Source organism: Balaenoptera acutorostrata, chromosome 3, assembly GCF_949987535.1.
Source record: "Balaenoptera acutorostrata chromosome 3, mBalAcu1.1, whole genome shotgun sequence".
NCBI classification, from domain to species: Eukaryota; Metazoa; Chordata; class Mammalia; order Artiodactyla; family Balaenopteridae; genus Balaenoptera; species Balaenoptera acutorostrata.
Genome location: NC_080066.1, coordinates 132,143,493 through 132,171,247, shown reverse-complemented (window position 1 = coordinate 132,171,247; position 27,755 = coordinate 132,143,493). Strand labels below are relative to the sequence as shown.

The following is a 27,755-nucleotide window of genomic DNA, read 5'->3' as shown; positions in this document are numbered from 1 at the left end:
ATTCACTGTAATGCCAATGACAACATACGGGAAGATAAAAATAAATGCCAGTGGAAATTTCTAGCTGAGATCCAGCTCCTCTCTCAGCTCTGTCCCCTGTGGTGACCATTTGCTCCTCATTACAATGTTCTGTTCGTCTGACATTCCACATACCAAATGCTAACATGCTGTTTGTTTATTTAGACATTCACGTTCCTTACTTTGTAGTTGGCTTTGAAGTAGCCTTCCAGTTTACTCCAAGAATTCTTAAATACAAATTGGAGGATTGAGGATTAGACACTGGGGATTATTACTGATTTGCGAGGGGGTGATCTTGAAAACACTAGGTAAATTCCCAGTGAATGCTCCCCTATGCAAATGGAAGGCACCGGTTCAATAAAGTAACAAAATATCAAATGAAAGGATAGTAAAAGTGGATTTTAAAATGACTAATAATTTCTAGACCATCAGTTTTGACAACTAACGTGGCCAAAGAACAGGAAGAAATACTTTTTCCATGCTTTTCATTTCAAAACATTATCCCAAGATTACTAAAAAGTTAGTATCCAATATTATTTTAGCAGATATTCAAAATCTATTGCTACATGCTATAAGCTATTAACACTTCACTAATGGGATATTTTAGAACTTATAATTCATTTCCCTTTCCCAATGTTTACTATATAAAGTGTTAAGATATTTTTCTAATATATAATAATTAAAATAAACCTTTTAAAAAATCAAAAGAATTTTGCTCATAAATGTAATCTCACCCAAGTGACTTCGTATTGTCGTACCTTGCTGGCCTCTTTCTTCCATTCTTTTGGACAATACTTATAAAGCTTTTGTGACAACTCCATATACACATGTTCATTATCTGCACATTAAAAAAAAAGGAGACAAGGTGATAAAGGATAGATTTTTTTAAAAGAAAAGAAATGGGTTTTTCAAAAAAGCCTCAAGATTTGTGAAAGTACCCTGAATTCACATATTACCAAGAAAACTCAACAGGATATTAAAAGATAAAAGGTTCTGTGGGATAGACATTAATGACAATCTTTATGAATTATTTTGCTTTTGCAATACAGAACACGTCTCATTAAAAATATGTTAACATTTGGAAGAAATATTAGATTCCAACTCTTACTTTTACTTAGTTTCTGGGGTCGTTATAACTTACAGTTTAACTTCCAACACTGTGGGTGTTACTCGGTTTTAGAAAAACATGCTCTTGTTTGGCTCACAGAGGACTCATCTCATAAGTGCAAAGTAATGAAACAGGGCAGAAACACCGCCTTAATTCTATGTAAGAAATTAGAAAACATTGATGAGAACCAACCCATTCCCAAGTGAGGAGACTGACCCATGTGTTTTGCGAAGAATAGTCTTTAAGACCCATGTGCTTTGTGAAGAGAAGTCTTTTAGACTATTCCTTCTCTGTCTCCTCCGCATAAAACAGCATGAAGAAATGATAAAGCATTACTCGCACTGCCTTTGGGATTGACCTTGTGGGAAGAGGAGAAGAATCTTATGCAAAACAAGAATGAATGCCAAAATATTTCTTCAAGGGAATGATGTTCTTAAGATGAACAGAAAATAAGACTGCTAAAAAACCCATGTAAAAATGATCTAAACATGTGAAAACAAGCTGGTAAAAAATGTAAAAATTTTCCGATTTCCCAAATGGACTCTTTTAAAGAGAGAGATATTTCATATGAAAAGCCTTCCTATCTTGTACAGTTTTCAATCTTTTTAAAAAAAGCTCCTTCCTTTTCCTCTAACCATCACTTTGGGGGCATGCTCTTGGAAAGCCCTGGATACAAATGTACTCATTCTGGAAGAGAAGTGTGTCTCTTTGACTACTCCAAGGATAACACACTTGACCACGCTGTCACTCATGACTGAATGTTGGAGTTTGACTGGAAAAGCATCATAAGAGAACAGGAAGGGTAAGGCCACTTTTTGTCTATGAATGGCATATTAAGTCAACCAGTTTGGAGGAAACGGGTAAGGAAGAGGTCCCCAAAACAAGAGGACGCTACTAAAATCCACTTATCACGTCAACTAAAACTATCTCCCATCTCTCTTATGTTACCAATTAAACATGAAATGGACAAGATCAGACAACCTTCCTGTTGAATCTGATTTGTGTTTGGCTTGAGTTCCTGTCTGAAGAAGCAACATAATGAATAGAACAGACTGTTCACCATAATGGCACATACATATTTTTTTAAACTATTACTGTGGCTCTATCATCTGACAGTTTGACCAGAGCTTTGTACTTTAGGAATTCTCAAGCACACATCAATCCTGAAAACAGGTGGAACAGTGATTTCCATTTGACCTGAGAGAAAGCTGAAATGGAGAGAAGGCAAGGGATATGTCTAAAGCCACACGGCTAGCTATTGGTAGAACCAAAATCAGAACCAGGTCATCTGATTCCTGCCTCCAATGTTTTTTTGCCATCCTGCAATCTCTCTTTTAAAAAGGACATCTGAAAAACTCTTATTTTGAAACCTAAGTAAGCTGTAAACTGGTTTTATGAGATTGACTTGTTCAACAACAAAGATCAACAGTCTGGCTGTAGCTGTAGTAAGAAGAATTAACGCTGAGTACAAAATAAAAGTAAGGTTATTTAGAATCTGTAGGGCATCTTATACCCCCAGACCCTTCCTTGAAAGAATGACTGAGGTGTGTACTAATACAAGGATAGAGCTGAGCATTTGTGTTTTTATTGCTTTCACTACCACAGGAAGAAACTGAAGAGCAAATGGTTGGTTCCTCACTTCCTGCTCCATGCTCCCTGGCCTCTCCAGAGCTGTCTTTTTAGACAACTGAAAACTGCTCACATTTTGGAGCTGAACTTGTTGATCAGTTGATCATGATATACTTTCCAACGTGGCAGACCTAAGCATTTTATGGTACTAACCAGATTCTCAAGATATCATAAGCCTTTAAATTGAAACCAATTCCAGCAGTAGAAAATAATTCATATCCAAATATAAAATATAGATAAATTTCACAAAAAAAGGTCTCCTTGGAAAACTGAGCAAAGATTTGAAAGGTTTTTGGCATCTAGAAGACTAACTTTGAGAAATCTTAAAATATGATTTGAAAGAAGAACGTTTTAAGGAATGGCTGCACTTAAACCCTGGGAACTTAACTCTAACTAAGGTGTTATTGGCAGAGAAAGCTTATATGGAGCCCTTTGCTTGAAAATCTTTTCCACATAAAGTATACAGAAGAAACTGATCCCATATCTCCAAGTCATGTGTTCTGACTGGAAAAAAGAGAAGGGGTAAGGAAGGAAAAACAGAAAATAAGAGTAAATTAATAGATCACTTTGTTATACTATATATTCAACAGCAAGAGAACTTGAATAGAGGAAAGTCAGTTTTATTATGTCTAAATGTCTTCTAATGTTAAAAATTATAAAACAAATTAAATTACAAAAACATCCAATTTCCTACTAGCGCCAGCTGCTCCCTGAGTGCAAAGAAACAAAAATCAAGCTTAGTTCATTAAAACATAAAAGAGCAAACACATAAAATGCAGACTCCTAAAGAGGAACCAGTTTTTAAGTTCAAACCATAATAAATTCATGACCTAAAATTTTAAACTTGTAAGAAATACAGAACAGTACTCATATTAAAATATGAGTACTAGATTAAAAATCATGATCAGTTTATGGGTATTTTGACAATCATAATTATATAACAATATGCTCAATTTAAGTTACAGCTATGAAATGTCATTTCCTCAGGGACAGCTGGCTAACTCCATCAGAGATGGGATTGAGACTTACTTTGTATAACACTGAGTCCAAAGAGGTGACAGTCCTTTAGCCTGAGTAGGTCACACACCTGGACCAGCAACTGGTGACACAGAATTTTAACCTATAGGAAAAAAGACAAAGACAAACACACATTTAAGATAACAATTCAGCCAAGTCCAGACAGTGAGCCACAATCAGGCAATGTAATGCAGCCTAAATACATGCCTTGAAGGGACAAGCTGACACTAGCTAAACAACAGTTGGTTTATGGAAATCACTTTAATATGCAGCTGTGTTTCAATAATAATGATCATAATTCAAATTTCTACAACCTGGTAATAAAGTACCACTGCAATCTTGTACAAGACTCATAAATCTTAGGATACATGGACAAGGCCTTACTCTATAGCCATGGTGCATGATAAATACGTATTTCAGAAGGAACCTCAAGTAGCCTAATCAGATTATCAAAATTATTAATTTGGCAAGTATCTTTACAAGGAAAGTTTTCCTCTGATGGTCTAAACAAAATGCTCACATACTGCACAATAAGTGAATACCTAGCTTTTATTTACTTTAATAATAACTCTTATTGACACATCTTGTAAGTACCTAAACCAGGTTCTTTTTCTGAGTCCTAGTATAATTTAAACATAATAATACCATATTAATTTGGAACTCTGGGGTAAAGTTATTCTGAAAAGTCACATGTTGAACGATAACAGTCTTTAAAAGATATAGTTCTAATGACTTTTCAAATGTTTAATGAAGTGTTTTGGGAGACAGTAATTCTAATGAGTCTGCCTTGCTGAATTCAGAACCACTAAAGCTTATTAGTGTTAGGATTGACACTAAGAGACCACATGGGTCAATTTCTTCATCTGATAGAAGTAGAAAAGAAAACCCAGACAGTTTGCAGTCATGTAGCTAGTAGTGGCAGAGGCAGCAACTCTCACCTTTGCTCATTTGTGTATTACAATATTTTTGTATGTGTATATTAATAAAATATGTGCAACATGACAGTTTAGCATTCTAGGTACATATATTATGTGGCATTTCCCCTCGTATTTGTAATATTAACTTGCAACTTCTTTCTTCAACAATGATGACAGTTACAGTTTTAATGATTACAAATTCTAAATTAGTTAACTCTGAATTAGTGACTTCTTATCATACCTTAATCTGTAACTCAGACTCAGAAAATAAAAACATGTTGAGATCTCTTGACAACTGAAAGCCAAACAATTCAAAATGGTAACAAAACTGGAGTAAGACAAATAGGTTTACAGCTCTTTTCCACAGTCACTATTAAATGGCAAATAATCTGAAGTACCTTATCCACTAGAAAGTGCAGAAAGTATTTATGTAAGGCCAGAGAGTACCACTTAGGCTGTTTTAGAAGTTACAGGAACTCAGTGAAGCTGGGACAGTGTCTTATTTTATATTCAGGATATACAGCAGGCACTCAGTAAATGTCTGATGATCGAAAGCCAGGGATCTGATTTTCCCGTGGGCTCCTCACCTTCCTTGTGTTCCATGACTACAGACTACTCTCTGACCCACTGGGCAGATCATTTAGTAATGTGCCACGTAAGAATTTAGGGAAAATGTATCAGTACAAATCCACCAACACCACTGGGGGAGTACATTTGCCAATAGGAAATCAGTATCATCTTCATTCACTAAAAATACTTTGGATTTGAGTTCTGTATTACTGTAATTCCACTTTACAAATAAGCTTAAATAAAGGAAATGATAAAGTAATGGAAAAAGTGTCCAATGTTAAATAAACTTGAATCAGATACTACAAATTTGAGGCTTCAGATGTCATACAGTCTAGGACTTCTTTAATCTTTAGTTTTGACTGTATTTTAAAATGTCATGGGACTTCCCTGGTGGTGCAGTGGTTAAGAATCCGCCTGCCTATGCAGGGGACATGGGTTCGAGCCCCGGTCCGGGAAGATCCCACATGCCGCGGAGCAACTAAGCCCGTGAGCCACAACTACTGAGCCCACGTGCCACAACTACTGAAGCCCGCATGCCTAGAGCCCGTGCTCCACAACAAGAGAAGCCCGCACACCACAATGAAGAGTAGCCCCTGCTCGATGCAACTAGAAAAAACCTGCACACAGCAACGAAGACCCAACGCAGCCAAAAATAAATAAATAAATAAATTAATTAATTAAAAAAACAAAATAAAAAAAAATAAAATGTCATATACAAAGCACTCTGGGTAAAACGTGATAAAACGTTAAAAGAAAAATTCCAAACCACACGGTGTATGCAAAATGAACTATGTTGTAACTTTGTGTAACTGCTGTTCAAATAATGCTGTGCATTTCCTCCACACATCCTATATAATTATTATTGTTCCGCTAGTTTAAATCAAGTATTTGGAGCCTAACTGATAAAGCTCTTTAACAACTATTAAGGAAATAACAATGTTCTTGTTTAAAAACTGTAATTAAGTAAGGCTGTGGCTCTGAAGTCTTACCTGCTGTGAAAACAAGCTTGAGTTTTTTGCATTTGCATATTATGAGTCTTTAAGGCTACATTTTAGCTGATTGTGAAATTTTTCAAGTTCTTTAATCTTCAGGAGCAATGGGAACTTTAAAAAATGCCATAGATTATGAGGTATTAAGAATAAGAATGAAAGCATTATCTAAAAATATACTCTATATGGAACTTTCTAATAAAAACAGCATTTGATTCTCAATGTCAATGGTTTGTTATTGAGCAAGAATGTTTAAAATATGCTCCAGAAAAAGAACTGTTCACTTTCGTCTCAGTGAAGAGGTATAACCTCTTACCCATAATTTATATCACTCAAAAATTCTGTGGCTCCTACATTTACCATCACTTGATTTCCAAAAATTTCCAAGTTCCCATATTTATTATCTGATGATTAAAATCATTTAGAACAGTCCCTATTAGTTCAACTCATGGAGAATTAAAAATGACCAAAACACTAAATTTACCCCACATGCAGAAAGGCAACATTCTATCAACTACATTTGTCAGGGAACAAACTTTCTTTGTTTAAAAAAATGTTTAGAAATGATTTAAAAAATGAGACCATTAATGAAATAGTTTTTGTTACAGTTAATTTGTTCTACCACAACTCTACAAATATCAGCTGCTATTTTCCAAAGACAAAACTAACACTTTGTAGAACACGACAGGCCTTTGGCAGCCCTGAGTTGGCTTTCTAGCAAGGAGAGGCCTCCATACTACTTAACCCAGTTCCTCCTCCTCCCTCCTTTGGTCCTACAGCTTGCTTGCTAATGAGGAGTCGGGACATGGCAGGGCCGTCTACGGACCCTGGAACAAGAACAGGTCTACGTGGGATTCAGACTCCACAGCTGAGTTTCATTAACAGTGAGCACACAGCTCAAAGAAATGAAAACAAGTGCTACTCTATTAAGTGCTCATTCACTGAGCAATTCCCAGGTACCAGGCACTGCAATAAGCATTTATGCATGTTACGTCTTTATATCCTCACAATGTCCCTGTGAGAAGACTAAGATTATCTCCACTTTATAGAAGAGGAAACCGAAGCAAAAAAACTAACTTGCCCAAGGTTGCAGAGTAAATTGTGAAGCACAGATTTCCACCTACATCCCCGCGTCCTACCCTAGACTTACTAGATCAGCATCTCCAAGGAGTGGAGTCCAATAGTCTGGGTATTTAACAAGCTCTCCAGGTAATTCTGATGGACATCAAGTTGTAAAATCACTGATCTACAGGAACGAATGGACTGGCTATCTGCCAGTCTGTTCTCTGTAATTATCTTCCTCAGCTAAGATTTTAGTACAAATTAATTTCTTAGAATATTATAGTCAGCTCCTAGTATTCCTCATGAAGTCAGATTAGTCTTCCTTCTAACTTACCTGAGGTCAGTAAGGTTTTGTCCCATATCCTTTATATGTGTATACACACACATGAACACATGTATACACATTCCACCAGGTGAAAAGACAGAAATGGAACGGAGAGAAGTTTCTTAAGTGCTTATGCTTATATTTATGTATATTTTAAAAATGTAATTGATATCTTTTTTATATAACTGTATAAAAGAACTCAAACAGCATATTCATGTATACATGTAAATTACACTTTGATATATTCTGACGGTGCCCATACTGACAAAGAGAGATAATGTTGCCAAAAATAACAGCTTATCACTTCACAAAACCAAAACAACTTCAGGTACGCTGAGTAGAAATGTAGCTAATCAACAGAAATTCTGCCTAACAGATTGATAAAGTTCATTCAACAGGCAGGTTTGATGCTCAGACAATTCCTGTGAGCAAAAACAAGGTTACACTAGTAAATCAAGAAACTGTGGTGACTGACAGAATAAAACCAAAATAATTATGGTAATAAGCAGAACATTTTCCTATTTAAACTTTTAATGGAGCTATTTAAATGTCATATAGCTTCATTATAACCTTTAGAAATATTCTTTTATACAGCAATTGGGTTAAAAATATAGTCGCATATAGCAAAGAAAACTAATTCAAGGCATGCACTAAGGCAATTTTTTCCTTAATTCCATCAGAATACAATCAGTGAAAGAAAGAATATGAAAGTTGATAATAGGGAGAGGGGTTGAAAAATGCTAGGCATGATTGTGGTTACATAAAACTGTTTGGCAGTCTCTACCAAAGCTAAACATATGTTTACTTCATGATTCACAATCCACTGTCGGGTATAAGCTCAGAAATGTATACATATGTGTATATACATAAAATGTTCCAAATAGTTTCATTTGTAACAGCCCCAAACTTAAAATAACCCAATATCCATCAATAATATTTGGAAAAGAAACTGGGCATATTCATACAGTGAAATATTATACAATAATGAAAAAGGAATTACTGTCACATGTGATAGAATGGATGACTTTCACAGGTCAAATGTTGAGTACATAAAATATACCCAGATATAAAAGTGAGCATATCACATAATTTTAGCTGCATGAATTTCAGAAACAAGAAAATTACTCCATGGTGATAGAGGTGGGAATAGTTATTACACTTGGGTGGAGAGTACTGACTAGGAGGGATCACAAAAGATCTTTCTGGGGTACTAGAAATCTACTATATCTCAAGCTGGATGATGGTTACATGGATGTATACACTTGTAAAAATTCACTGAGCTGCTCGCTTAAGATTCCTATACTTTGCTGTAAGTAAATTATAAGCCAACTTTAAAAGTAAAAAATAAAAAAAAGTATCATATTCCTCAATGTCCAGGTTAACTAAAAGAGTTAACTCCAACTCATGAACCATAAGCAACAGTTTAGTACAAATACACAGCCTATTCTTGAAATTGGCTAGACTTAGGCTACAGGTTACTATTAAAACAATGATCAAGCGCATGTTAAAAAGCTAGCAATTGTGTATTACCATTTCACATGTGTAGGTTGACAACTCAGAAGTATTTAAAAAGCAAACTCAGATATCCATAAAAATTATATTTCAATAAGGGTTTAAAAATAGCAGTGTTCATTTTTCTATAATATAATAACCAAAATTCTCTTATTTTACCAGACAAGAGCATGCTGAAAGCAGCTGAACTTAAGCCATAATTCAAAGTTTATACCTGTGTAGACCACTTTAATACCCCAATTCTCCCACATTATTAATGGTCTCATTCTGTAGTGATTTCATCCTTAGCCAAGTCATAATTTGAATGTGGTCACTGGTGGAAAACATCATCATTTACACATTTCTAAAGTGGGATCTACTCACATTTATGATGATGTTCAGAGATTCATCGTTGGGAAGGAAAATACACACACTCCGGCGGTCTTGCATGACTCTGTTGTTATGGAAGTTCAATTTGTTCATTGTGTTGTGGGCTCTCTAGGGATCAGGGCTGGGCTCCGAGTCCTCGGCAATTCCTCTGGTTCCGAGCACTCCAAAGCCAAACTCTGCTCCTCATCACACGCCCTACAGAAGAAGCATCATGACGTTTGACTACGTGGGTTTCATAGCTGTAACAAAAGCCCAAAAGGAGGCTGTGAATAAAGGCGGTAAGGTTGGTGAGGAGAGAGAGGAGGAGAGAGACGAGGAGAGAGAGGAGGAGAGAGACGAGGGGAGAGACGAGGGGAGAGACGAGGAGAGAGACGAGGAGAGGAGCAGCAGCACGGCTAGTCTTGTTGGCGCAGGTACAGCACGTCTCACAGTGAGGGCTCCCTCGCTTAATCAATGAGAATGCACAGAAACGTACTCTGGGCTTTGCCCGCTATCAAGTGTTTTAAAACTTTCAGGGACTTCCCTGGAGGTCCAGTGGTAAAGCATCCGCCTTCCAATGCAGGGGACGCAGGTTCGATCCCTGGTCCGGGAACTAAGGTCCCATATGCCGCAGGGCAACTAAGCTCACGCGCCACAACTACTGAACTCACACGCCTCAACGAGAGAGCCCGTGTACCGCAAACTACAGAGCCCACACACCCTGGAGCCGGCGTGCCACAGCTAGAGAGAGAAAACCTGCAGGACACAACTAGAGAGAAGGCTGAGCGCCATAATGAAAGACCCCAAATGTCTCAGTGAAGATCCCGTGTGCCGCAACTAAGACCCAACGCAACCAAAAAAAAAAAATAAGGAAAATAAATAAATAAAATAACTATTAAAAAAAACCTTTCATTCACAGTCATGAATTAAACATAAACCCTCTACATTTAAGGCAGTACTGTGTACTACAGGGCTCACAGAAGCAGAAGCCTGCCTTTGAGAAGTTTCCAGCCTCACATGGGAGAAAATGAAGGGTTCTGGAATAAACAAACAAAATGACAAAACTGCAACAACAACAAAATTATCAATCTCTTTCTTTTTTTCTTCCATTACAATCAAACTCAAATAAATGTCCTGGCTCTTACATTATATTCCTTCTTCAACCACTGAGGTCTGGCTTCCACTTCCTTCTCTTCACCAGCATGGCTTTGCTACAGGAAGCCAGTGATCTCTAGACCATCAAGAGAATCCATAGGATTCATTTTGATTGATCTCTCTATGTACAACACTTACCGAGGTTGTTAAGCCCTCCTTACAACTTTTTTCTTCCTGAGTTTTTATGGTGCTGCTCTTTCTTCTGATTCTCTAACCTGACAATGCAAACTTAATTTTTCTGTATGTTATTTCACCAACCAGTTAATACATAGAAATAACATGACTGTATAAACTATATTTGTATACCATGGATTTTGGATACCTCTCATATGTAATCAGTTTATTAAACCATGTCATTTTATTTTTTAACTTCTCTCAGATTTTCAGCGCATACAATTTTGTTTGCAAGTAATGAAGACTTTATCTCCAGTTTTCAATAATCACACTTTTATTTCTGTTTCATGTCTCATTGCATTGGCAAGACCTTGAAGAATAATTTTAAAACAATGGTGGATATTTCCTATTTTTAATGAATGTGTCTAGTGTTTCATATATTATTGCTGATATAACACGATTCAACCAAGGTATGTTAAGACTATTTGTCTGTCAAACCATTAGTAATTATTTATACTGTTCCTTTCCAGCTACATTTGTAGGATATGTAGGAATTTCCAGGCAGAAAGTATAACCATACAGTTTTAATAGAAGAGCTATTATCACTGCTGACATAAATCAAAGCATACATGAGGCTTATTTGCTTAAGGTTCAATGTCCATCTGTTATCAGCAGGAAGACGGGACAGAACATATTCTTAGATGGCACCATGAGTAAATATAAACTAGTATTTCTTTTTAAAGTATGAATGAAATACCATCCACAAGGGAGCTACTCAAACTAAGTAAAAACATATACAGTAAGTATTTCCTTATTAGGAAGGTGACCAAAAGCCCCTTAGGATTATTCTGCTTTTCTTTTTTTTTTTTTATAACTTTATTTTTTTTGGTTGTGTTGGGCCTTCGTTGCTGCACGCGGGCTTTCTCTAGTTGCAGCGAGCGGGGGCTACTCTTTGTTGCGGTGCACGGGCTTCCCATTGCGGTGGCTTCTCTTGTTGCGGAGCAGGGGCTCTAGGCGCGCCGGCTTCAGTAGTTGTGGCACGCGGGCTCAGTAGTTGTGGCGCACGGACTTAGTTGCTCCGCAGCATGTGGGATCTTCCCGGACCAGGGCTCGAACCCGTATCCCCTGCATTGGCAGGCGGATTCTTAACCACTGCGCCACCAGGGAAGCCCCTATTCTGCTTTTCTTAAAGCATAATAGCAGTTGTTTCACATTAGGTTGTAGCCAGTACATCACCCTACCGGGTCACCAGAGGTCAGTGCTATAGTTCTCTCCAGTATGGGATGGTTAGCCCATGTGTTCTACGACCACAAACTAACTGCACTCCAAATCCAATCGTCCATCTGCAGAACGCACACTTTTAGTTTAACAGTTCCGACGCACCAATTGAAGGACCAGTGTCGGCTGCATCAGAATCACCTAGGTGTTTGTAATAAATACAGAATCCTGAGCACAGTGACATTGCTACTGACTCATAATCTCCAGGGTCAGGGCCCAGGAATCTTAATCTTTTAAACAAGCTCCCCAAGTATTTCTGATATGCAGTCATATATGGAAACAACACTTTAGCTAACAGAAAGAAGTTGCTGAGCAGAGGGTTGGATATAACACCTTCATAGAAGACACTGGGAAAATATCTTGAGGTACAGAATTAGGGATAAGCAACATATGTGAAATATAGCACACAGCATCACTATAACTAAAAAAGAAAAAGTCCTCAATATTTTCAAAGGTATGAATTCCTAAATCAGGTCAAATTTGTGTACTCAGAATGTTTTCCTAAAAAATGTAACTAGGTGAGGAAACAGGATATCCTGTATACCCTCTCTTAGCAATTCAGAAAGCACTGAAGGCTCTGAGAAGTCCTAAGGGCAACTTCTTAAATTTAACTTAATAATTCTCAAACTTACTTGGGCTCAGAATATTTCCCCCCTCCCACCAAGAAAAATCTATTAAGGTCCTGTAGAATAATATTCTCAGGCATACCACCTGAGAAATACAGTTCTGAAACAATTTCATTGTCAAATATTGTATTTCATGGCAAAATTTTTCCCTATGAATTGATATATTCCAACATTTAGGCCTCTTCTCTGACATTAAAATCTTTTCAAGAAATTATAAGCTATGATTAAATGTAACTTGTTTAAATTCAAACCCTTAAATGATATTAATCTCAGTATAATTATTCAAATCGATACTTCAAATTGAGTTACTCATATAATTTTCCATTTCTAATTAAACTAATTAAAGGGGGATAATTCTACTGACCTAATTTCTAGAATTTAAAAAATAAACTAGGGAAAAATATCTTCTGAGTTTTGGGATGTTTCCAGAGCCTCATTAAAATAATTTTAAAATTTCATGGATATGATTTTTATTTACTAGTTTGTTTATGGTTCAGAGAGTGCAGTATTAAAAAAAAAAGACTAGAAGAGGATTATTGAAGAAAATTTAATAAAAGCAGAGTCTTTAAGAAGCGGTGCTGCTTCATTGCTGCTTTTTCTGCTTTGAGGATAGCAAACTAGAAAAGCCCTGAAAGAGAAATAGTATTAAGATTTTACTTTACCCAGGCCTGCATTAAAGCTGATTAAAAGGTTCCACTGAAATAGCAAACTACCCATATCTCTAATGTGCTTCAGTATAAGATTTAATCTTAAATTGGAGAGTCCTGGGGGAAAGAATTCGACTAAATTTAAACCAATTTTAATCGTAGAATTTAGCCTCTGAGCCATTGGCTACTTATTCTGTATCCTAAGCTAAATCCCGACTCAGTCCCAGGAGGGCACATTTCCTACTCCAGGGCAGCCCTTGTCTGTTCAATCATCTTGGGATAGATTATCTATGAAGAACAAATCATGTTATAGTACCATATTTCCCAGACAACAACAAAACAGCTTAGATACTGATCAAACCTCATCCTGCCATCTTTACAAACACCCAACTTACAAATAAAATGTTAAGCTATAAGATCTCCCCACTTGAATTTTAAACCCACATTATTGTAAATTCCTTACTTCCTGATAAGCCCCACTGGTTACAAAGTTACTTACTTCATTTCTTTTAAGAATCAGGAAGCTACCGCCTAGTATGGACATTCAATATTGATTTTCATTTTTTAGAAATTACTGGATGTAGCCTTTAAAACTGGGTCACCCTGGAATAAAAGTATGGGCTTTAGTTCATTATAATGTATCAATGCTGGTTCATTACAAATGTTCTACACTCATGTAAGAGGTTAACAACAGGGAAAGTGGTTACCTGTCGGGTATAGAGGAACTCTGTGCTATCTTTGTAACTCCTGTATATCTAAACGTATTCTAAAGTTAAAAAGTTTATTAAAAAAAAAAAACCCTAGGTCACCAGAAACTTCCTACCCATACAATATGTATAGTCTCACTTTGAATGGAGGCAAAGGAGGATTCTCAATTCTGAGATTGTCGCCCTAAAAAAAGTGAACAGGTGGTTAATTTGATAAGAAAATTACTATAATGCAAGCATGGCTAATAGGCATATTTCAACAGTCAATAAGGTATCTCTATTTACCTAACAAAAATAAGGCAAACATTATCTTGAAAAACTGGATTGCAGACAGCCCTATCTCTTAATTTAATCACTACACATTAATGAAACTCAAGTTATACACACAGCACTGTAGTATTTACTTGGTGAAAAGCAGAACACAAAAGCAATAGAAGATGTGCCCCTACACCCATGAATTCACCATCTAGTTAGGGATATAACAGGGCCAAGACGCTTAGACGATGACATTGTCCCTGCTTCCCAAGAGCACACAGACTCCAATGGGCATTTCTTATGAAAAGACATAACAGATGACAGCATTAGGTATACGAATACTGTAGCTAAGATCATTTTGGAAAAAAAGGACATGGTCTTTTAATGAATGGCATCCTAAAAGTGATACCAAAATGCCTTTGGTAAAATTAGTTGGCTTGTTGTTGTTGTTCACTTATTCATTCATTCGTTCATTCAGCATATATGCATTAAACACCTACTATGTGTCACGTGTTGTTGTAAGTGCTGAGTACACAGCAATGAACAAAACAAATATTCCACTCTAATGGAGACAGACAATATAACGTAGATGGTGACATGTACTATGAAGAAAAATAAACCCAGAGTAGGTGAAGAGAGTTGGTGAAGATAATGTGGTAGTGTGGACTGCTATTTCATACACGGTAACCAGGGGAAGCCTCTCTGACAAGTTGATGTTTCAGCCGATACCAGAACTAAGAGAGGGATGTAATTTATTCCCTCCCTCCCTTCCTCCTTTCCTTCATTATTTCCTTACATCCATCCATCCATCCCAGGGAAGAGTTTTCCAAGTAGAGGGACAGTAAATGCCAAGGCTCACTTACTCTTCAGAAAAGGTAAAATAATAGCACTGATTATAGCTAACATTTACTTACTATGTGCCAAGTGCTGATGTTTAGTACTTATGGTATATTAAAGAAAACTGAAAACTCTTTGCCATGCTTCCCATGGAGAGGCGGGATCTGTTTCCCCTTCTCTTGAATCTGAGCTGGTCCTGGACTAGTTCATGCTCCGTTAAAGTTCTGCCTCATTGATGACTCAGTAACTTGTAGTTGTTATTTTTCTTGTCTATCTCCTCTATTCAGATCTTCTTAGAGCAGGGTCACTAGCTACGTGTGTATGTGTGTGTGAGAGTGTGTGTGTGTATTTTAATCTCCAATGGCAGGCACATAGTACATGCTCATTAAAAGTGGGTTGTTTGGCTTAGTACACACATGTCCTTGGACAAGGAAGATTATACAGCAGGGTTTCTTAACCTTGGCACTGTTGACATTATGGGGCCAAATACTCATTGTAGTGAGGGGCTGTCCTGTGCATTACAGGATGTTCAGCAGCATCTCTAGTCTCTACTCACTAAATGCAGGGAGAATCCCCCCACCCCCCAGTTGTGACAACACAAAATATCACCAGACATTGCCAAATGTCAACTTGTGCGCAAAATCACCCATTGTTGAGAACCAATTGTTGAGAACAAGTTTCCTTATTGAGTCACTATGGGCTACTTTTACCATCCAGCTATTTTTTAAGTAGTAGTATAATTCTTACCAAATAAACATTTTCCAACTAAAGGTTGGAACTAAGTTTGCAACTTAGTTTGCAACTAAGTTCCAAACTCAGAAATCTGGATTGAACCTTGAAGTCAAATTTTTCAACGTCTTGAATGTCTAATAGCCTCTAGCTTCAGAACCACTTTGAAGCTTAGCCTTCTTGAAACTTCAATTTTTAATGGAGTATATTGCCAAACTTCTCATGTAAGTAGACTTCCATTAGTACCAGGTACTACTTGTTGCCGGCGAGTCCTATATTTTGATCCCAGTATCTAGAAATATAAAAACTGACCTGGAAACAAGTGATACCTGATTTTCAATTTGTCTGTATGCTCTCTGTATTACGAGACTATTTTCTTTCTTAAGTAAGAGTCATTTGCTTACAAGGGTCATTTTGGATCCACAGAATTATTTTCCTCATATAATTTTAAGAGTAAGTACGGCTTCCCTGGTGGCACAGTGGTTAAAAATCCGCCTGCCAATGCAGGGGACACGGGTTCGATCCCTGGCCCAGGAAAATCCCACATGCCGCGGAGCAACTAAGCCCGTGCGTCACAACTACTGAGCCTGCACTCTAGAGCCCGTGAGCCACAACTACTGAGCCCATGTGCCACAACTACTGAATCCTGCACGCCTAGAGCCCGTGCTCCACAACAAGAGAAGCCACGACAATGAGAATCCCGTGCACCGCGATGAAGAGTGGCCCCCCACTCGCTGCAACTAGAGAAAGCCCGTGCACAGCAACGAAGACCCAACGCGGCCAAATATTTTAAAAAAATAAATAAATGTATTTTTTTAAAAAAAGAGTAAGTAAATTGAACATTTTATGGCCTCTTTTGCAGTTACTGTTTTATCTAAAAAAGAAAGTAGCTGACATCTATCAGCTATCTGGAGCCAAACCCTCTGGAAAGAACATCAGACTCTTTTGTTTCTGTCTCTTTCCCACCTCTAACCATTGTTCTAGTAGATAAAGGAGGGACTGAAAAGCTGAAGATCACCTCCCATACGGTTGAACATCAGATGTTTAGAGACAATATGGACAGAATACTGATTAGGAAGATAGACTTAACCTCCCCAATCAGACAAACCTGAATCCTACCTAGATTCTGCAATAAGAGCTGTATGAACTCGGGCAAGGAACCTAATCTGTGAGCCTGACTCTTCATCTGTAAAATACGTACTACTGGCCTACTAGGATTATTGGTCAGATTAAATGAGACAATGGACATAAAGTACTAGATATCAGGTTGTTGGGGGAATGCTCGTTAAAATAACAGTCATGAGTTGCCAGCTCATGAGAAGACACATCTACAACTGATTGACAAAAATACGTATCACCTAGAGATCTAGAGTTTAGAGCCAGAGGCAGCATCAGGGCTAAACTTTGGGATGTCTATTTGGGGTGGAGAAGTTAAGTCTACTGTTGGTTGAAAATAGGACAGCTGTATTATATAAGGTGGTAATTCCTCTGAAATTTTATGTATTGAAAAAGAGAAAGTATGTATGAGTGTATAGGTTCAAATGTGTGTGCTTGTTGACCAAAGGATGGAATGTAAAAAAACATCTGTTTTCGTCTGCTTGGTACCATTTCTCCACTGGGGAGTGTCCCTCTCCCATCCCAGATATTTCTAGTAGAGCTATCAATCACAGTGTATACTCTACTCTGGAAGGGTAGGGATGTGACTCAAGGCTGGCCAAACAGGGTACGTCATCTTCAGTCACAGTGCTTGGTCTAAAGGAAGAACATAGAACTCAAGCAAGGCCAGAATTCCTCCATAAAAAAGTATACAAATGGAGAGGGCTGCTCCTCTCTGGATTGCTATTTGTGAGAATGATATGAGCCTGGAGCTGCTGGCAATCATCTTTACATGGTAAGAACTTTCGTGAAGAAGGAAGACATCACAGATGAAAGAGAAGCTCAGAAAGCATCCTCGTTACATCATTTGAGCTGCTACAACCAGCTGTGTCTGAAGCCAGAAACTACCCCTAGGAATTTCCATATGTGAGTGAATAAATTATTCATTCTCTTCAGCTAATTCTGCCACTTGCAACTGAATGAGTCTTTCTGAATACAGCCCATCCAAACAAGCTGATATACTGCTTGATACATTCATTCATTAATTCACTGAATGCCTACTATCACTGGCTACCCACATCAATATTTACTTGAAAAAAACATTGCCCTAAGTTTTAAAGCTTTTCTTGATTCTAAAACAAAGGAGAATATTCTCTATGATGAATATTCACCATTAGCAGAGAAGACCTGAGAGGCAGGAAAAAAATCTGAGTAGATGAAAAGTTTAGGTGGTTGAGTTGCTGGTCACATACCATCATTCTCTAAGATCATTACATACAGCAAGTGATTTATGGGTATAATGCATAAATTCATTCAAGGCGAACAAAGTATACAGGGCAGTTAATTCATAACAGTAAATTTCAGCAACAAGAGAATATCTCATCTGGAATACTAATTTGTGGGTGAATAATCCTCTCTTATTAAAGACCACTATGTGTTTTTACAGAATTGTGCTGAATATGCTTTTATTATGTTTTCCACTTATAATAAATTACAGTAGCTGCAAAAAAATGCTTTTTCTGCAAACAAAATAGCTAGAAAGCATCGTTGATATATAATTTCGGAATTGGTCAGTTTATAGTACAGTTGTAGCAATTTTGCAAAAATTGGTAAGGGGAAAATCATTAAGCTAATTACCAAATGCAATCTAGTATGGACCTTAACCTGACTGTAACATTATTACACTACACACACTACATAAGTAGCTGTGTATGTCACTTGAAATGCAGTTATTATAATATATAGTTATTGTATGAAAAGTTTGCAGATATGTAAATATATGTAAATATGTAAGTATACATATATATTTTTACATAAATAGCATATGTATGTAAATATGTACATATAATACAAGTGATAACTACACGTGAAATGTAGCTATTGAATCAATGGAAAGTTTAAGTTAGGAAAGAGGCAATATAATGTGCTGCTTAAGCTTGGACTCTGGAGCCTGACTGCTCTGATTTGGATGCCAGCTCTGACACCTGCCACTTGGATGCCCTTGGGCAAGTCTCTTCACTTCCTTCTGTCCATTTTTCTCACCTCTGAAATGGAATTGTTGGGAAGATTATTAATTGGGTTACTCATTTACTACTAGGTAATGTTACTGACTTCCTATCATGGAAAGCAAGTGGAGGAACTGCTTTTTGGTAATATGTGTTGATTCTAATCTATCTATTCTGTCATTAATCATATCTTGAGTTTTGCAAGACAGTATTTTTCTCCTGTTAGTAGCTAATAAATTATTTCATTTTTGTATTTAACCAATGAGATTTGCTGCACCTTGAGGCTGGGAATGGAAAGAACCTTCCAATTAAAGTGGACTTGAACTGGTGCCAAGTAATGCTTATCATACTCTAATGAATAAAATTATATGGCTAGTCCTTGGCTATAGACAAGGGAGAATATAAGAAAGATAGGCAAGGAAGCTTTGTATTGCAATAAGGAGAAAAATGAGTGACATGGATGTACTCATAAGCTGTAGTTAGCATTGTAAATCACTGTGACCAACATGACTCTAGTAGGAAGCCTAAAAATGTTCATACCTTTCGACCCAGTAAGCCAACCTTGGGAAATGTATAAGAAGGAAATAATTCAAACAGAGCACCACACTTTTGATCAAATGTACTTAAGGAACCATTATCCATCAGGGTAAAAACCAGAAAAAGAAAATCTAAATAGTCTAACAACAGCAATGGATTAGTGAATTATTTTATATCAAAAATAACATCAATAATAAAAAACACCATTTACTGAGCACATTCCCCCCAAATCACAAATACCCACTACAGGCAAAAATTACCCTGTTTCACTATATGTTTTTCGAACAGAACTTGCAGGAATAAAGAAGTAAAGAAAGCCTCTAAATCTAAGAGGTAGGGAGAAAAAAAAGAAAGAAAAAGATTGCAAGTATTCTGTTAGTCCGTGAACAATCATAAGCCAACTGGCATTTGAGTCCTATAACACTTTGTTAAAGTTTACTACTTTTTTTTTTTTTAAAGAAATTCACGTTCTTTTATTTATTTATTTATTTATTTATGACTGTGCTGAGTCTTCGTTTCTGTGCGAGGGCTTTCTCTAGTTGCGGCAAGCGGGGGCCACTCATCGCGGTGCGCGGGCCTCTCACCATCGCGGCCTCTCTTGTTGTGGAGCACAGGCTCCAGACGCGCAGGCTCAGTAACTGTGGCTCACGGGCCCAGTCGCTCCGCGGCATGTGGGATCCTCCCAGACCAGGGCTCGAACCCGTGTCCCCTGCATTGGCAAGCAGATTCTCAACCACTGCGCCACCAGGGAAGCCCAAAGTTTACTACTTTTTGTCTCTCATACCATTTCTAAATTCTGGCCCTTAGAGACCTTATAATCTCTCTGAAGAGCTGAAATTAACAGTAGAAACAATAGAAAGTAATACAATTGTATTTTAAGTTAAATGCTAAACTGCGCAGTAACATAATGGTTGTGGGATTTGAGAAAAGACTGAGACCTGAGCGGAGTGCAGCATTCAGGCCAATTTCATGGAGGGAAAGGAATGACTTGTATGCGGTTGGGAGAAGAAGGAAGAACTGCAAGGGTAGAAAGCGACACAGTTCAGGCCCCAGGAGGGGAGGCAGGAGAGAGGCCTGCCCACCCCCCGCCCCAGCAAAGGCCAGATGGATGACATCAGGTCTTGGAGCTCCCCTGAGTCTTAAGGCACTTTCTTCAGTACCCTGAGAGGCTTCTGGCTCATTAGGACATCATACAGTGGGTCGTTTTTTTCAAAGTTGTGTTCTAAGTTAATGCAACCAATCACCTCCTCTAGCTCTGGCAATGGTTTTGCACACTGTGGTATTCTGACTCCCAGACCTTTGAATTTTCCCCTTCTTTGACATTATTTTCTATGACCATATTCACTTTATTCACTCAATTATAGAGGCAAAGCAAAGGGTAATGATAACAGTGATACCTGGGGAAATAAAACCACCACTTTTTTTTTTTTTAAACGCTTGAGGTTAAAAACATATTTCTGCAAAGCACCATTCTGGTATACTCTCCCTAAACAGAACAGTTATAAGCATAATTCTTTTAATCAACAATTACAATGGCTTCCCTCCTGAAGTTCATAAAAGAAGTAATGGGAATCTTTAGTTATTTTAAATATTTCAAAAAGTCTAATAAAATTGGCATATGTACCCATGGTGATATCTCAAGGGAAGTTAAAAGAGCATTCACTTAAGTAACTTTAATGTCATTTTTAAGTGCTTATTTTCATAGCACAATTAGTTTTACCTGCCAGATTAAAAAAGTGAAAACAAATGACTTAAATTTATTTTGATAGACAATTTTTCCAAATCTAAAGCCAAGGAAGGTGGGAGAGAAGGATAACAAGTGATCCTCAATGGTTGAAAGGTTGGGATAGATTTAGTTGCTATATATACATTTAAAAAATAACCTTAGTAAGGAAAAAAAAACCCTTCCTTCTGTCTAGTCTATCATTCTAGTGGCTTTCTCCCCTGCCATACCTCCTCATTGTGTTCTCACTTGGATTTCTAAATGTTCTGTCTTTTCTCATTGTTTAAATCTACCACCCCCGCAATGCTGCCAGGGTGACCTCATTAAACTGTACATCCGATCTTGCATATCACACCCCAGCTCACATTCTTCAGGGCTACAGCACCTCCACAGGATAGCATCTGAACTCTGAGGCACAGCAATCTTTCACCATCAGGTCCCCTCCTTCCTCAGTGTGGCCATTCTCCAACTCACGTTTTATATATTAATGAAATTCTTTTCTTTATGGTTCCCTGAACAAGTCTTGGCTCTCATATTTCCATGCTTTTGACCATGGTGTTTCCTCTGCCTATAATATCCTCCCTTGCCTATTATTCCACCCACCTCCAAAAGAACAAAAGCAAAGAATCTTCATTCTCCCTGGAAAACTCAAGACACTGGTCTGTGAAGCACGTCTCCACATCAGTAGGCAGCTGAGGGGCGTTTCTCCTGCACTTTTATCACCTTTGTACTTGTTGGCAAGTCTGTCTCCCCAAAGAGCACTGGAACCTCTTCAAGGATAGGCTCTGCCAGCATCTCTATGTTTCTAATGCCTGGAGTAGTACTGGGTCTGTAACAGGCACCCAGTAAGGTATGTTGACTAAATTATTTAGAAAGTCACCCGAAATGTGAATGAATTCCCTAAAAATTAAGATTAAAATTAGGTTCTTTAAGAAGCACTCCCCTCACCCCAGCAATGGGAGTCAGTATTGGTCACAGCTTCCTGAATATTTTCTGTATGTTAATTATAGGTGAAAGAGGGCACCTTTTTTCTTGTCTTTAAATTTAGTGGACAAACGTAATGTCAATACTGTCAACAAAGTACAGTTTTTAGGGAAGTCTCCATGTGTATCAGGTTAAGCCAACTTTCTCCACGTGTATCAGGTTAAGCAAACATATATAAAGATACATTGGTTGGGATGCACTAAGTTGCAAGTACCCAAGATATCCAAATTGAACTTGGACTCTGAAGCCACATTGCCTGAGTTGGACTCTTTGACTATTTACTAGCTGTATGACCTTGGACAAGTCCCTTCACCTCGCTACATCTCAGCTTCCATATCTTTAGAATGGAAATAATAACTGTATCTACTTTAAAGGGAGTTATAAGGCATATGGTAGACACTATATAAGTGTTAACTACTGGTAGTTAAACTAGTTAAATGATATAAGGGGAATTTATAAAAATTAAAGTAACTGGAAGCCTAGAAGTAGGATGGGTAAGCCTGTGGCTGGTTTGATGTAGTAGTTTAACACGTCATCGAGGACCAAGTTTCTTCCTGGCACCTTGGAATCACTACACTTCAGGGCTGGCATCTCTCAGAGCAGCCAAATCAACCAGAATGTAGAGGCAAACAAGAGTACTGATACTCACTCTGACTGGATGTCTTAGGCTACAAGCCCCCTATCACTGGGCAGGAGCATGGAATAGTTAGATGAGCTGAAGCCTCCCAGGGCCCACCTCCAGAGCTAGAGGTGGGATCAACTTCCCCTGAAGTACATGGACATCAAAACAAAAACATGGGAAGTTGGGAGATGAAGGCAGATGCTAGATAAGCAACCAACAAGAAGAACAAAGGCAATGGTAAAAATTCATAAATTTTAAACCACTGAAACTTCATTTTTTCATAGCCATCTGTATTCAAAAGTCATATCGGTTTAGCAACCAGGGCAAAAATTCCTTTCAACCAAGATGGATTTCTAGCATGACATCGCCAACAAAAAGTGCTGTTCTCAGGGAAAATCCTCCAACTTAGAAGCATCTGCTTCTAATTTCCACAATGAAATCTCTGATTCCTTCATTCATGGGAGTTGCATTCAATTCCCTCTGACACAGAACTGCAGCTTTCTAGATGATAATTTTGCTGTGAAATTCTCATTATCTGGTGGTAATATATGGAGCTCTTTAAAGATTGTATTAAGCGTTTGGGAAGCTGCTAGCTTTCTTATAACACTGCAAAAGGATTTGACGTGTCATGAAATGGTTCTTAATAACAAGAATGAAATAAACATACAAGCTGGAAATGCAAAAGTCCACTGGCAGTAGAATAGGTAAATAAAGTACGGTACATTAACACAATTCAGCACCGAACATTAATGAACTACAGCTACACATGAACAAGTATGAATTTCAGAAACAGTGTTGAACAGAAAAAGTCAAGTTGCAGAAGACTATATACGCTGATTCTTTTCTATGAATAACAAGTTCAGAAATGGGCAACCAAACAATGATTCATTTAGGGATACATATATATGCGGTGAGACTATAAAGAAAGGGAAATGAACAATTAACCTCAAAATTGTAATAGTGGTACTGAGGGGCGGGGGAGGCTGAGGTAGGGAATGTCTTCAGGAAAGGGTCAGGGACTTCAAAGGTGCTACAGAAATAGTCTTTTTCTTAAGCTTCGTGGTAAATACAATGGTGTTCTTTTATAACTATTACTGTTTAAAATGCACATAGACATTCTATGTGTGTATTTCGCAATTCTATTCTAAAATGCACATAAACATTCTGTGTGTGTTATTTCGCAATTTAGAAAAGTTAAAGTCAGAGGTACTGATGTTAAAATGCTGTGAATAATCACATACTACTGATTAAACTTTAAAAAGATATGTAACAACCAGTTATACAAGGGTTAAGTCACAACCCACGTAGTCACTAACCAACAATGCATCTTGAAAGGAATTCAGGATGAAAAAACAGGATGAGGCATTCTGTGCTTTAGATAAACAAGCTCCTAGATAGTTAGATGCAAATCTCAGGAAGAATTTCAAAGACCCCAGCTTCTTGCATCTTCCCATACATAGAAAAGCACTAGAATCATTAACTTGTGATTATCTGTTCTTTGTGATTAGTAGTAATCTTTTACCAAGATGTATGCTTGACTACCTGTATTTCCTAGCCCCAAAATTCATATACATACTGGCTCCTCGCCTACCTCTTTGGAGCAGTTAACTCAGAGCCACGGAGTGGCTGTTTCCTGGGCTATATAGTCCCCAGTGAGAATAAAACTTAACTGAATAAAACTTCAACTCACAACTCTCATGTTGTGTGTTTTTCTTTAAGTCGACAGTGGATTATGCATGGGTTTCTATCTACTACTAAATGAAAAAGTAATGCAATAAAGTACAATCAAATGAAAACCTTACCACTGAATCAGATCTTCAAGATGGTTCAGTCCAAATCCTTAATTTTATAGGTTAAGAAACTGACACTTAGAGAGAATGACTGGGCCAAGATGATACCAGGTAGTTTTAGGCAGCTGGTGTGTTTTCCTTCCAGAATTTTTCTTCTCTAAGTTCTATTCAAAAACTCCCATGCGTAGAAAACAATTTAAACTAGTCTCTTTTCAGAGTTCATATTTCATATATTTAAATAGAAAGTTAAGAAACATGTTAAAATGATTCACTAAAGTAAACATACCCAAATGCTAGTAAAACCTGCCTTTTATCGTAATAGTTGTAGAATTATATGTAAAAAAAAAAGTTTATGAAGCCAGAAAAAGACTTTGAAATGCTAAGGATCCAATTTTTACACTTATACATATAACTTATGGGCTGAAATTGTTTTAACCGGACACACCCAAATAAGCAGCATTACCTGGACACACCCTCACACACGTACACATACTGTGCATGTGTCAAACGTGCAGAATGGTATGCAGTGAGACTCACAGGGCCAGGCACCCTCTACAGTAAAAGATCAAAAGCACAGTCTACAGACTTCCAAGTAAAAGATTCCTCTGGACATTCTAACGGGGCTTTATAATGCTACAAAAGTCTTATTTAACATTCCTTTAGGGGTTTGGCTGTGAATATGTAAGTTAGAAACAAAACTGTCACATAAGTATAAAAGACGTCTGAAAATACCAATTTAAAAAGTCAGAGAAAAATAATGATTATTTTAATCATTCATTAAAAACCCTCCTTAGAACTCTGATTTACAGTTTGAAAAATCCTTAAGGGAAATGATAAATGTTTGTTTTATATATGGCTTCTTTTTTTTAAACGGAAGTACATATAGTTGATTTACCATTTTGTGATAGTTGCAGGTGTACAGCAAAGCGATTCAGTTATTTTTATATATATATTCTTTTTCAGATTCTTTTCCAGTATAGGTTATTATAAGATATTGAATATATTTCTCGTTGCTATATAGTAAATCCTTGTTGTTTATCCATTTTATATATAGTAGTGTGTATCTATTAATCCCAAACTCCTAATTTATCCCTCCCCTTTCCCCTTCGGTAACCATGGTTTCATTTTCTATGTCTGTGAATTTGTTTCTGCTTTGTAAATAAGTTATTTTTACCATTTTTTTTAGATTCCACATATAATTGATATTATATGACATTTGTCTTTCTCTGTCTGACTTACCTCACTTAGTATGATAATCTCTAGGTCCATCCATGTTGCTGGAAAAGGCATTATCTCATTCTTTTTTATGGCTGAGTAATATTCCATTGTGTGTATGTACGTGTGTGTGTGTGTGTATACCACATCTTCTTTATCCATTCATCTGTCAGTGGATGCTTATAGGTTGCTTCCATGTCTTGGCTATTGTAAATAGTGCTGCTATGAACATTGGGGTGCATGTACCTTTTTGAATTAGCTTTTGTCTTTTTTAGATATATGTATGACTTCTTTATTATAGCTTTACAAAATATTTATCATTGCTATTGTCATGCAGGGATACATCTCCAACACATTAAAAGACACTCATTCCTAACAAAGCTTTCAGTTACCATTAACCAGAGACTAACAATCTAAACTTTAAAAACATCTTGCCACCCACTTCCTCCCCCACCCCACCCCCACCCCATTCCTCTGGGGCATCATCAAATCATTAGCCAATCTACTCTAAGGAGAAGTGGCTTGTGTCATTCTGGAGAAACATGAATCCAAGACTGTTATGATTGCTATGGGGAACTCCACTGGGAGCCAGGGCTGCGGTCTTAGGTTTTTCCCAAGGGAATCATCAATCAGAAGCTGGCTCTCCTCTACCTGCCATCCAGTGTTGAATTCCCTTAGCTTCTGGAAGACAACTACCATGAATTTGCCAGTTCTATCAAGTGTGAAATCTGAATTTCCAGTGGTACTTACCTATGTACTAACATTCTATTTCCCATATACTAATACACAGGCCTTATTTCTGGAACTCTTCTCAACTAGGGTTTTGAAATAAGATAAAAACCAAGGTCTACTCAATTATTACCCACATATTCCAAAGGGAATAGAAAGAAAAGCCACTTAACAGTGAACCTCTGGGCTCCTTGGTGTGTGAAGTCAACAAAACCCAATAGAGTAAGTCACTAAATAGCCCATTTGACCTACCTGTTCATTGGATTTTCTGGTTCTGTGCTGTGCATTCCCCCTGCATATTGCCAAAAGAGAGCATTCCTTCTTACAGTAATCATCCTCTAATGCTGTGAGAAAGACTTCAAGTCTGGTTCTTAAAGGGTGTGGAGGAAGGGAATCAGAATTACACCTTGCCCTGCACGAACAGGGTTAATCCTCCATGAAAAATGAAACCACAGCTCAGCCTTGAAGGTTCGAGTTAAAAACAAACAAGCAAACCAATCAAACAAACAAAAAACAGAAACCACCCTACCTCTGCTCAGGACTGATTTTTTCATATGGCTCTAATCATGCTGGAAAGGCAACTAGTTCTGAGGCTGACCTATAGACTTTTATCCTGGAGAAACCAGATGAGCAGCCTATTCCAAGGTCTCAGCCATCACTCCTGACGGGACAGTTGTGTAAAACCAGTAGTGCATCATTGCCATTTTACTCCCTTAACCCTACCAAAAAAAGGCTGTATTTTGCCAACAATTGCCAATCATCTCATCTTAGATCCAGAGGCAAAACTATTCAAGCGTTCAAAAAGTCATTAGGAGAGAAGTACCTCTTCCCCTTCATGACTTTCTCATTTGGAAGAGTGAATTAAGAAAACATGGTGTTGGTCCTAGTCATGGGCTTTCTAGGGAAAGCTGGATGAGAATTCTTTTTCAGATATAAGATTTGGAAAGTTGTAAGTTATCTATTGGCTTTGCAACTTCAGTAAAAGTCTCAGGAAATTCAGGAGATAAAATCCTGAAATTCCCTCTAAAGAGTCTTTCGAAAACATCTTCCAATTGAATTAATATGTCTACAATGTGGAAATTATTTGCTCCAAGAGTGTAAGAAGTCATGACAGTTTATGAAAAGCCTACAGCTAATATTATACTTAATGGTGAAAGATTGAATGGTTTTCCCCTAATATTGGAAACAAGGCAAGGATGTCTGCTCTCACT

At 37.5% G+C, this 27,755-nt stretch overlaps 1 protein-coding gene across 3 annotated transcripts in view; it reads right to left on the bottom strand.

Moving 5' to 3' along the window:
* The window catches only part of FRMD6 (FERM domain containing 6), an 84,709-nt gene that overhangs the window by 30,935 nt on the left and 26,019 nt on the right, over nucleotides 1–27,755 (bottom strand). The window contains exons 2-4 of one of the 3 annotated variants that reach the window (XM_057543192.1): nucleotides 9,511–9,755; nucleotides 3,785–3,875; nucleotides 753–856 (exon numbers count right to left, since the gene is read on the bottom strand). In XM_057543192.1, the coding sequence (XP_057399175.1) occupies nucleotides 753–856; nucleotides 3,785–3,875; nucleotides 9,511–9,609 (294 nt within the window). In that variant the 5' untranslated portion in view covers nucleotides 9,610–9,755. The remainder of the gene's footprint in view (nucleotides 1–752; nucleotides 857–3,784; nucleotides 3,876–9,510; nucleotides 9,756–27,755) is intronic. The other 2 variants (XM_057543194.1, XM_057543193.1) reach the window with 2 other exon arrangements.